Below are 13190 nucleotides of genomic sequence, written 5' to 3'. Positions count from 1 at the left end.
ATTCCCCTGCAGCCCATGGTCAGGCCGGCTGTCCCTCTGCAGGCCATGGAGGTCCATGGTGGAGCAGATTTCCACCTGCAGCCTGGGGAGGATCCCGTGCAGGAGCGGGTGGATGCACCTGAAAGGGCTGTGATCCCTTGGGAAGCCCACACTGGATCAGGCTCCTGGAGAGAGGGCCCACACTGGAACAGGTTTGCTGGCAGGAATTGTGACCCCATGTGGGACCTGTGCTGGAGCTGTTCGTGAAGAACCGCAGCCCGTGGGAAGGACCCACACGAGAGAAGTTAATGGAGAACTGTCTCATATGGGAGGCACCCCATGCTGGAGCAGGGCAAGAGTGTGAGGAAGGAGTGACAGAGACAACATGTGATGAACTGACTACATCCCCCATTCCCTGTCCCCCGTGCGTAGAGAGTAGGTAAAGAAATTGGGAGTGAAGTTGAGCCCAAGAAGAAGGGAAGTGTTTGGGGAACATGTTTTTAGATTTGTTCATATTTCTCACTATCCTACTATGTCGTTAACTGGCAATAAATTAATTTCCCCGAGTAAAGTCTGTTTTGCCCGTGATGGTAACTGATGAGTGATCTTCCGTCCTTATCTCAACCCATGAGCTCTCCATCATATTTCCTTCTCCTCTTCAGTTCAGCAGGGGACTGACAGGGCAGCTTTGTGCGCACCTGGTGGCCAACCAAGCTCAACCCACCACATTGACACAGCATGTAAGCATCCCTATGTCAAGGCTAAGTCAGAAGAGAGCCACAGAAAAAGTGTGAAATCTCCAGGATGGTCTTCTAAATCAGAGTGCCAAGATTACTAGGCTGGGTTCTTTGCTTTTCTGACAGCACTACGGAAAAATTCATAAAAGCCAAATCTTCCCAAAGGAAACCAAAATCACATCTCTTTTAAGTCACTAGCCACGGAGCGAACATTTTTGTAAGAAGAGCAATGGGATATTACTTTAGAATCGTGTAATTCTTGATTGGTATCAGACAAGTCAAATCCAAAGAGGTCTTTTTTCTGTCGTTTTCCTTCTTCAAAACAAGTATAGTGCCTATCTCTCTTCCTTCAATTCAACTATGCCACTCAGGTCTCCTGAGCAAATACACAATTATGATTTTTATTGAGTGTTATGCAGCTAGCTAATATGTATTTAATAGATAGGGCTGGCATTTGAAATACATGGTGGAGCCTGGGATAAATGGTGCCATTTTCCAGTGTCCCCCTGAGACATGTTACATTTCAGCCTTCCTGTCTGTCAGTTGCTTCTGATACTTAAAAACTTTGTTTCTACACACCCCTGTATGTTTCAAGGAAATGGTTGCCTAATTTCCTTCTTCAGATTGCCCGCTCTTGATAGACCATGAATAGTTGAAAGAAATCAGCCCATAAACTAGCTGCACAGATGCTCCATGTGGCAGCTCTCGCCATTACGATAGTTAAGGCAGCCTCATCCTAGCCAATTCACTTTCTCAACCAGCTGTAGCAAAAAACGAAGAATTTGCAATCTACTTTTGATCCAGCCTCTCATAGGGTGATAGTTTTGAATTAACACCGTGTTTACCAGGAAAAAGCATCCTGGCAATGAAACAACAATGCCTGAAAGGAGTACACTTAAAACAAGGGAATGGAACTAGTTGTGGCTCCTCACTTCCCCCTTGGCAGCAGTGCCCTTTGCAGCAGACAAAGCAGGCAGCAAGCTGAGAAGCTGACAGGGCATCACACCTCCCCCACTCTGTTCAAGATGGGGCAAGGGAGGACAACAACCTTAGCTGGATGCCACTTACTCCACACCATCAGCTATGGTGAAGTCTAAGGGCTGTCCACACAGTCCCAGATGTTCAGGGAATTCACTCATCTCAGTCACGTCATCATGTCCCAGGGAAGACATGTTGTTTGGGGCTGCATCAATAGTATGTGGGGATTGGGTCACACTCATGTTTCCCCTGAGTGGCTGTGGTAAAGCCAGTTATGAACTGATTCAATAAAGCTCCTTTTCATGTTAGTTCTAAAAATATGCAGCACTACCTGACCACTGGACTCAGTTTTGCCAGCAATTTTCCAAGTTCTCTCACGTTGACTCAACCTCCCACTTGGTTTCCTTAGCATCCCCAATGTATTCATATCCATGGCACACAGAGTTCATTACAGATAAGACTATACCTTTACATTTGGGCTCTTTTATGTAGGAGGCTTTTTTCTTTGCTGTGTTAACATAGTGCTTTGCACACTGAGATGGCAGTCAGTGGCCAGGGCTCCCATATATTAGCACTTCAATTATCATGTGCAATATTCTTGATAACTGCCTCTCACCCAAATTCCTAATCCTGCTCCACCAACCAACAAATAAACTCTATTATATAAATGCACAGTGCTTTCATTAGCCCATACAGGCTTACTACTCCTAATATCACATGCCATGTTCTTCTCTTGAAATTGAAAGAGCACAGCACTGAATGACCACAGTGGAATAAGCTGGCAGCTTGTGTTCTCACTGATATCCTTTTACTTCCTTAACATCCACACTTTGGGTTTTATTCTACTTCATGCAAGTAGTGCTTGCTGAATGAGAATGACAAGACTTTTCACAACACAACCTCAGACAGTTATTTCTGAACAATTAGCTTGCATACTCATCACCTACCCTAAAATCTGGAGGAACTAATGTGCCAAGCTACGACACTTCTGAAAAAGGAAGCATCCTTTGTGCATCGAGCCCTCTTCTCCATTTCTGTGTTTAATTATTTAATACTGTATTAATGAATGAACCCCATCCAATGGCTAAGTGGGTCTGTTAAAAATTTCTGATTTATCAAATTAAGATAAAAGTAAATGCAAATGACCACATGTAAACTTGGGGGAAAAAAAAAAAAAAGCCATCATCTTGTTAAGCTCATATTACTGGTCTGAATATATAACATACCCTCTGCTGTAACGGCATGCTGTCATGCAGCTTGCCCTGACAGATGTTTCTTGGGCAAAGCACACAATAACATAAGCTTCCCAGTGCTGAATATAGAAGCTATTTCTAGCACATAAACAATTTAAAATAGTGCCTCCTAACCTGTTCCCAGTCTTTCCAAAGGATTCTGTCTGAGCAGCAGGGTAATCAGATCCTGGGCATCGGGAGGTGGTGCTTCATCCTTTTCAGGCCAGTTGATTTCATCTAGTAACACAGAAAGTTGTTTGTTGTTACAAACATCCCAACATTCAGCAGAAACTGTGTGAAAGAGCTCTTAGTGAGTTAGCAGTAAAGTCAGCGTTAAGGTCATTTTTTCAAGTTGATCTCTGGTGCATACTAATTATTTCCAATTTGTATACTCTCCATACAGACTCCATAAACATAATGTTACGATCTCATTCTCCTCAGAAGTATCCTTTAGCCCAAACCAGTGTTTAACAACAGGAATGCCTGGCTCATAGAAGACTACTGCAAAATATTAGCACAACTTGTATGCTGTCCCTTTTCTCTTCCCCCTACAAGAATCATGGTGTAAGTTTTAGCTCTGTTCCATGGAAACTAGTGTTCAGATGGACACAGGTAACCTGACCCAGCAGTCACCGCTCACATCTGCAATCCTCCTCTAATGCTAGTAGACTCACTGAAGTCATCACTCCCATGACAAAGGGCAGAGGTATCGGGCTCTGCTCTCAAGAGGTACATGCCAATGGAGCTTTTTTCCAAGCATCTCCTCCTTCAGAGGAAAACCAACTCACTCTGCTGACTTTTATACTACTAAAGCTTTTGCACTTCATAGCAAGTTGGACCTAAATCATTCAGTCAAGATATTAAACCTTGTAGTATGCAAGTAAGGCTGAATAAAAATTCCACCAAACTTACATTTAAATTAAACGATGGAAAAATGAACCAGTTTCAGTTTGAACATGAAATTTATAACAGCTTATACAGCAACTTTTGTCTAATTTTAGGAAAAGCTGCCTCTAGAGATGTAACATATTGCAGGTTTAGACAAAACTCCGCAGTTTCTTACGCAAGTATCAGCTACATTATAACACATGGCAATTTGTTTTACAAAATGCAAAATTAATACCACATACAAAATACAGTCTAAACTGCAAATTTTGTCATTAATTTTAGACTACTCCCCCCACTTCTCCCAGTCAGAGAGCATAAAGATAAAAACACATGTGCATGTGCCTGAAAATGCAATAAAAACATGAGTTATTTCCATGTTTGCCTGCCTCCAGTTTCCACTGCAGTTTGAATCTGATTTGGAAAATAAAACATGAATATGCATTGCAGCCATGAGGCATGCAGAAAAAAAAAGCCAGCATTTGCTGCTTGTGTTAATTAAACAGTTGATTCTCCTTGCCACTCAGGCTTTGGCGCATCACATCAGAAAACAACGTGGTTTTACATCCATGAGCAGTAGGATGTTGTATAAAGAGGTCTTTTACTAGAAGCAACTCACAAATGCATTTCATCATAGTTTACAAACAAGTCTGGCTTTCAGCTTCAGAGACGGAAGCAAGCAAGACGACTACAGAGTGTCTCCCTAAGTACAAAGGGGATTTGTCACATTCTCAGAGAGTATGGAACCAGAGGTGCTGAGAGCTTTGTTTCTATGCTTGGCTTTTTTTTGTGTGCCTCTCTCCTCAGTTTTACCCACTGGACCTTTTAAGCAGACCCTAAAGCAGACTAGGAAACACTCAGTAACAGAGGTGCCATTCTGTTAAACTTCTGGCATAAATAGAGGCCTTCTATATCTATGCATCTGGGAAATTTATGGAAACAGCGGGTAGGATAGTAAACAATTCTGTTTAATTATCATTCAGTTTTGCCACAAGCCACATAACAATACTTAGGGTCAGCTTGCAGGTTAAGATCTAAAAGGTTACTGAATTTTAAATGGAAGAAGAACAGCTGCTACAGAAATAACATTATACTACAACAACCATCAATGAAATCATTAACAATCTGTGAATTAAATTTGTTTCCTTCTCTTTCTCATTATTTATTATTTGGGAGACATTTGTTTTAGGGTTTTATTACATCTTTGTTAATTTCTTCTTTGTGCCATGAGGCATTTTCCCATTTATGCAAATTTATTTTAACCATTTATTCTCTGGTATAATTTATTTACTAAAGACTGAAATCACTGTGCCATAGTGGTATTATTTTTCTACTAATACTGCTTTCTTTTTTCAAACAGTGCAGCTTAGCCATTGGAGGCTACAATACAGCAACAATATACAGTAAGATCATCTTTTATACCAAATTTATTCTTATTGCTTTGGCAGCAAATTGTGTATTATAATATTACAATGTGGTTTTTTTGAGCAAAACTAGCTTGAAAACCTAGTCTATCAATAAAGTTGTAAATACCTTTACTACTAACAGAAATTGAAATATTTCACAGCAAGCTAAGTTTGGGGGTTTTTTTGTTTGTTTGTCTGTGATCCTCACCACTGATTACTTGTCCAAACAGCTCTTCTGGTGTATCTCCAAAGAATGGCACACATCCAACAAGAAATTCATAAAGGATGATTCCCATAGCCCACCAGTCCACAGGTTTTCCATAACCCTGTCTCAGTATCACTTCAGGAGCAATGTATTCAGGTGTACCACAGACCTAAAATATACAAAACAAGCAGGATGGTTAAAACAAGTATAACTGGGCTATGTCACATCATTTGTAATTCTTGAAATGTAAAATAATTTTGAAACTCTGAAAAATGGAATTCAGTAGGCTTTAGTCTACTGAGTCTGCACAACAGCTAATATTTTTAGAATGACCTAGCTACATTCACAGACATCATAATCAACATTTGTGCACCTGTCACGCAAAACACAGTTTGCATTTTGTACAAAGGAGTTCATCACGGCAAATATTTAACTTAAACATATCCTTATCTTTACATGAAAGTTGTGATGGTTTTATCTTAAGTAACTCTTACAGTGAACAGATTGTGAGTAATGGTAATGAGGCATGCTTAAAGGGAAATGGGCCATAGCAAGGATTTTAGCACCCTTGGTTGTACAATGCATCATGAGCTCCACAAGTACTCTGCTGAGACTTCTGAATTCCTTAGAAAAACTGTTTTCCATTTGTCTCTCTCACAGATTCACTTGCATGCAATTAGGTTGTTTGTCTTACTGATAGATCCTAATGTGCAAAGAAAAAAGCCTAGAATGATCTACAGGGCATAAGTAAAAGTAATTGACACACACAATTGGAACACCAATGCAGAAATAACAACAGACTACACAGTATTATGGTACATTCTGCTGGCAAAACATCACTTTACTTGAACAGTTAAGGTAAAAGTGAAAAAGGCTGTGTCTTACTTGTTTGTCAAGGAATTCTCTGGCATCCTTCTCAATGTGACCCTCATATAGATTGGTAGTCAAACTCATTAGTCCGACCTTTGACAGGCCGAAGTCTGTAAGCTTTATATGGCCCATGGATGTTACCAATAAACTGAAAATTAGAAAGACCTGAAGTTACCATGGTATAATTCAAAACCATGTGCTTATTATTATACTTGAAGGAAAATGTTTCGTTAGCACTGCAAGAATAAAAGGACAGCTTTGAAAGTAATCTAACCAGGTACAAAATAAACAGATTAAAAATCTGACAGTCTTAGATTTGTTACTATTATTATCAGATGTAAACAAACTTTTAAAATGCAATTGCACAATATCTTATAGAACCATATAGGTGTTGAGAGCTGAATGCTAGATGTTTTGAAGAAAAAAAACCAGTCATCATCTGAAAGACATAGAATAAATGTTGAAGTGAAGGTGAGCATTTTCCATCCATAACAAGCTTTTAAAAAATCTTTTTAAAAAATCCAGGTATTAAGTTAGTAACTAACATTACACTGGCCTGATGCATCATGTTATAAAGGTATTGCCATTCAAAAGACATAACTCCAGTTCTCTTATATATATATATATATCTCTATCTAAATACATACATACATATATATATGTAGTTTTTTAAGTGTGAAAGGGGTAGAAGACTAATCGAGCTGCAACAGCTATACCTGTTACTGCAGCTACTTGCTGCAATGTATGGGAGCGATACTGTATTTCCAGACATTGTAAAAAAACAAACAAAAAACAACCCAAACAAAAACATGTAACATGAAAGATTTCCCCATCTGTTCAATCTTGTCTTCGTACATTCAAATATCTCTGAGTTGATGATACTTTATGTTAAAGAGTGTTTTAAGCATACTTTGAAAGATCTTTTCCTTAATGACCAAAATGCATTTTCCTCCATACTAGCCAGAAGGGTAAGTACATTTTTTTTTAGCTACTCCAATAGCCTCATTCCATCTTAAAGACAGAAAATTTTAAAGAGCTTTTTTGGAAACAAAACATCTTCTGTAACTGCAGGTAATGAAAATTCAAATTTTGAGCAGAAACTGTGAACCTACATAACATTAATGATAAAACAAACAAACAAGCAAACATTTCAAAAACATTTAAAGAAAGGTTACACTTTTCACATTTTATCTAACAATTACAAAGTTCTCTTTTGGTTACATTCTATACACATACTTGTCTGGTTTCAAATCTCTGTGTACAATTCCATAATTATGAAGGTACTCCAAAGCCAGAACAGTCTCTGCAAAGTACATCCTTGCCATGTCTACAGGTAAGGGACCCATATTCTTCATCAAAGTAGCACAGTCTCCACCTGTGGAAACAGGATAAACGTTCCAGATGACACTATGAACTCTGAGGTGTATCAGTATAGCCCATATATGCTGCAGAAAAGAGACAAATGGTAGCCATAAAAGTTTATTTTCCAGTCTGATGATTCAATTGAACACATAACAACAACAACTGCTGTACTGGAAACAGTGTGAAGCTGGGAGCAAGCTAGTTCAGCTGGAAGTCTGCGCTACCACTTTCCAAAAAAAAAAAAGCCACAAACCAAGCAACGCACCCACCCTACCAAAAAAAAAACCAACAAACCAAAACAAAACAGAACAAACAAAAAACCACAAAGGGGGGCGGGGGAGGAGGGAATGGGGTACAAGGAAAAAAAAAAAGCCCACACAACTACAGTCCCTTGCTCTCCTTCAGCATCAGTGTCTTAGTGCCTTTTCAAACTAATTCCTTTTCCCTCTTCCCCTATAAAAATAATGATTACAAATATCCCAATATTTCAACATTTGCTAATGAAAAATTTGAACCCCAGAAAAGCAAACAGCATTTCCACATGAAATTTGAATGTTAGGACACTTACAATCACAGTCTATGAGGAACTTATTCAAAAAGTCGTTATTTCCTACTACAGCTGAAGCACAAGAGTTTTTACAACCTCTCACTGTGAGATAATGACTGGGAAAAAAGTCACCTTATTGCTGGATTTAGATACTAAATCTGTACTGCCAGAGTACAGACGACACATGAGTGGCCTTTCTAATGCAAATACCATATGGGTTATTTTTCTTCCTTAGTATAAGAAAACTCTCTTCTTCCTCTGTAAAACAGAACAAACATTTTACCTTCTACATATTCCATGACCATACATAAATGACGTTTTGTTTCAAAGGAGCAATACATGCTGACAACAAACGGATTTTCTGCAAATGTCAGGATATCACGCTCAACAAACGCCTGTTGGATCTGGTTTCGGAGGATGAGATTCTGCTTATTAATTTTCTTCATGGCGAATCTTTGTCTGGTTTCTTTGTGTCTCACAAAATAGACCGCACTGAAGAAGTTCAAACAGGAGAGAAAAAGAAAAAAGTCTGCATAACTATTAAAAATCTATTTTAAAACACTTTTTTTTTAAACTTTATAAGTATTATATAAAGACTTGTTTTTAATTTAATGTAGTTGCCTTTCACATTAGAGAATAGCTACAAACCTCATTTTGTTTCATAACCAGGATGAGTCTCAGCCAACACAAATTAGTACACAAACAAAACCAAACAACTCCTCCCGCCCCCAAAGCAAACAACGGATAGAGCAAATGGGCCCCCAGCAGATACAGCAAATGCTCTCAGCTCAGACAGATTTTGGGCGTTTCCATCAACAAAGGATCATATACAAACCCCAGCTTTGGCATAGTGTTATAAATAATTCCGACAAATGCTTATTCTGCAAGTGTGCTGTCGGATAATTATGAGTCAGACTCTGTCCAGGGGATTTTAAAACATGTCACAGGTTTCTCATGAAGGTTGCTCAGAAGTTGCTCAGCAGGTGCCTCCCTCATCGCCAGGTGCAAAATCTTCCATTCTTGTTCAGTCCCTGACATCAGCATTGATCCGTATCAGAGGCAGGTCACCAGTAGGTAATCCAAAACAAAGATCACTGCCTGAACCACACGGTAATGTGGGATTAAGACGTTTCTTGACATGCGGAATTTCCACTGGGCACAACGCTTCCTGTAAGCTTGGTTAGATAAGGTAAAGGCAGTGAGGGAAACGAAGTGAAGGAAAACCTCACATGGACAAGCCTTCTTTCTTTCAAGACTTAGGAGAAGGAATCACCCTGCCGTGAAACACTGACACAAGACATTACCAATGCTTTTCTCAAAATCCCTTGCAGCAAATCCTGAACGCATTTGCCTTGCTTGAAACCCACTTTGTAGCATTAAATGCTTGTAGCATCTCCAGCATATAGCTACCACAATACTCAGTTTTTATGGAAAAAAAGGGCTAAAAGCAGAAAACAGAGAGGGAAGAAAATGGGATTCAATTATGTAGTTTTTAAATTCAATTTGTTGTCCCCATGAGGCCCAATTGTCAGCATAAAATTATTTATTTATTTAAAAGCAAAAAGCAGTTCTTGCCTTACTATTTATATGAGGAGCTTCCCACAGCTACCAAAGTTCGAGGCACTGAAAAAATCCAGGTTTCTGCTTTCCTTTGTGGAGGAAAACTTTTTCTAGAGAAGTTTCTCTTACTTATTTCAAAAGCTTTCATTAATCCCTTGTTCTTGTCTGAGCACAAAGCAGGTAAAAGACATTACATCATTATGAAAGTAGGCAAAAAGTACCTTGGGCAAAACCCAAGACAAACCCCACCCTTCTTGCCTCCTACTAAGTCTCACTCCCTTCTGCCCCTCCCAAAGCGGAATAAAGACGGAGTTATTCAGCTCCAGTGCTCCTCCCTGCTGGCTTCATGCTTTCTGTCCTCCTGCACCTCTTCCTACTGCTGCCCTCATACTTGTTTTGCTCCACCCCTTTCATTGCAACTCTTTTCCTTCGCTTTTCTTTCCCTTACGTTTTGGTTTTCCCCTCTCTTGTTGCTAGCTCCTGTCAGTGTAGCCCGAGCTTCTCAATCTCCTGTGATTTCATCTCTTCTCTATTTCAGTACCCTTGTGCACTTCTCACACATAGAAAAGTGAGCCCTGAAGGTGCCTGAAGGTGCAATCCTTCAAAAAAACAAGTTACACGAATGAACTGAGGACTGCTTGAGGACTTGTCACGCAGATCTTTCTCAGAGCTATAATTCGGACAGTGTGCCAAGATTAAATCTTTAGAGACAGATATTAACCTGAGCACATTATTACAGCATCTTAATAAACCCTCTCTGCAGATCACGTGGAGCTGAAGGGTCATTACTACTATATTTGAAGATGAAGAATCAGTTAAGTCCTAAAGACTATCTAGTCCAGTAAACATCTGGGACATGCTGGTTATATTCCCCCCAACTCTCTAAATTGCATTCTCCATTCTTACGGACACAGGGAGAAACTTAACCCTAGGATGCAGTTATCTACAGCTTCTCAGAAAAAAACTGTAAAGTTCAAGTGCATCAGACTCATCAGACAACTGCAACACAACTGTCTCTCTCATGTTCACACAGATACATACACTATTTATGCTATATATGCTTCTAAATGATCCTCAACGTATAAAAATGTCTAACATCACTTACTCACATCCTCTAATCACAGTAACCCCAGCAAACAGCATTTGTGATTTACAATGAAAATTATGCCCTGGCCTGCAGCGTGTTATTCCCACAGAAAACCTCTTTTCTTCCCCCAGGACCCTCCCAGTTCACAGGAGCAATGCCACTTTGTCAGCCTACCAGTACACTAAACTAAGCACACTGTGACTACTGCACCCAGGACCGCCTGTGACACCACTGTTCTCAGCTTACACAGCATTAGAATTTGCATATTAGAATTTGAGCATATTAGAATTTGCTCAAATGTCAATAAAACGATAAATAGAAAATGAAATATTCCCAAAGAGAAAAAAATTTAATAAAGATGCACAAATTGCCCAGATATTAGGAAAATAAAATAAAATTAAAAAAAAGAAACAGGAAACCTTCCACGTCTCTGCACAACCAGGCTTCAATTTAATCTAAATGGAAAACTTGGAGTAAAGTAAGTATCTGCTGAGATATAACTTTGACCTTTAAGGTAAAATGATGGGAACAGCCACACTAAGTTCTAGCACATAACAACTCTGTCTTGGGAGATTTTGACCCTGATTAGTCACACCTGAAATACGCTTCTGTTATCATATAACAACTTATTTTGTAGGATGGACTTTTAGTTTCTGTCCGCTGTCCTGGAAGCTATCATCTTGCTACATTCTCCCAGTCCTGGCACTAACTTGCACCTTTTTCCCCTCCCCACCACAGGCCCACATTCCCACATCTCTCTCTGTTCTTTATTTTTCACAATGCTACCGCTGGAGCACCAGATAGAAGTTTACCTTTGTTTTGTATGTGTTTTTAAGAGACAGGACAATACCTCACTACTGGTTTCTTGGTCTTGATCATTAAATGCTGCTCATGATTTTTAGCATATTATAAAAACAATTACAAATTTGAGGATTCCTTTAACACAAAAGAAACGTATTAAGAACACCCAGATCATCTGATTGCCCTGCCGATCTATTCAATGACAGTGGTATGCCCTGTGTGCCTGCAAAGCCACAATCAGAGTGGTATTGTTGCAGTCTCCTGTGGTTTCAAATGAAGAATTTGCTTCCCTACCTCTCCCCTTTCTGTTTTCATAACATGGCAACAAGAGATTTCTAAAACATCCTCTGATTTCACTATATGGGTCTCAACAGGTACACAAGTGCTCTGTATTTTATTGATGCTGTATTTCAACACAGGAAGAAAAGTTTACTTTTCAAGAGAAATAAGAAAATTCATAAACTTTGGCATTGTCCAAACATTACGTTATTCCACTTCCAACCTAAGTCTTAGCTTGAAAAAGTATCTCTAAAATACTTTTAGCTAAGCACTGTGCACATATATTAAGGTGACCAAAAAATGCTAAAACATTTAACCGTGTTCCCAAATTGCTCCAACTTTAATATTATACAATCTATCCCTCCAAATCTTGCAACCAAGCGTCCTGTCTTTTCTCTAAATTACTTACAGTCTTAGGCCTAGTTTACAGCTCTTCAGTAACTTCAGCTTTTAGAGCCATTCTACAGTCTACAATCCAGTGTTTGGGGCTAATGCAGCTGGGTCACTTACTTTGACACGATTCTCCAATTTGTCAAAGGACCTTGAACTCCTTGGGGAAACAGGGGCACTGCAGGTTTTATACCTGCTGCTTAGAAGTTACAGCTGCTCACCAGGAGTTATGTTTCATTCTCACAAGCAATTTCCTGAGAAGAGACTGCTAAATTCTATACTACCTTGGAATTATGTCAGATGTTGCCTCCAGTGAAGAGAAGCCACTTGTAAGGCTGTGATTCATGTTACAGCAATATGGTAAAGTTTATGCACAGTTATATAAGATCAGAATTTACAAGCAGCGCTGCACTGCCTCCTAGCTATGCGACGCCCATGACCAGATCAGATTTATTCGGGGGCAGGAGGAAATGCTGCCGAAGCACTGCAGCACTCCTAACATGACCATCTAGCACAGAGTGGGTCTTCCGAGCCCTGGGACAACATGCGCAGCCTCCTCTCAGCAGTATTTCAGACCCACCTAGTCTGCCTAGAAGCAAATGAGAAGCTGGCCATCTGAAGAAGAGAACATGATGGCTGTGATCCTTCTCTCATGACTGGTACTAGTCCTAGTTGTTCAAATGTATCACAGATTTTGACTAATAAAACTACCTCTCCATATCTGACAGTAGCAACTTCTATCTTTCCGGCAGCGAGTAAAGACAGATGCAAAATGATGAAGCTGCTATCCAGATTTCCTATGGGTAAACTGTTTGCAAAGGAAACACTTGAGAAATTGAGCTCCTCACCAGTTTATAGCATGCTGAACATTC

General features: G+C 39.6%; 1 protein-coding gene across 1 annotated transcript in view; it reads right to left on the bottom strand.

The window, feature by feature from the left end:
• The window catches only part of MAST4 (microtubule associated serine/threonine kinase family member 4), a gene marked incomplete at its 5' end in the record, with an annotated part of 306989 nt that overhangs the window by 22870 nt on the left and 270929 nt on the right, over positions 1–13190 (bottom strand). Inside the window, 5 exons of the mRNA XM_080362738.1 lie at positions 3062–3163; positions 5426–5591; positions 6308–6440; positions 7529–7667; positions 8485–8693. Of these exons, the coding sequence (XP_080218864.1) occupies positions 3062–3163; positions 5426–5591; positions 6308–6440; positions 7529–7667; positions 8485–8693 (749 nt within the window). The remainder of the gene's footprint in view (positions 1–3061; positions 3164–5425; positions 5592–6307; positions 6441–7528; positions 7668–8484; positions 8694–13190) is intronic.

Source organism: Nesoenas mayeri, assembly GCF_963082525.1.
Source record: "Nesoenas mayeri genome assembly, chromosome: Z".
NCBI classification, from domain to species: domain Eukaryota; kingdom Metazoa; phylum Chordata; class Aves; order Columbiformes; family Columbidae; genus Nesoenas; species Nesoenas mayeri.
This window is presented reverse-complemented; position numbering and strand designations above follow the sequence as displayed.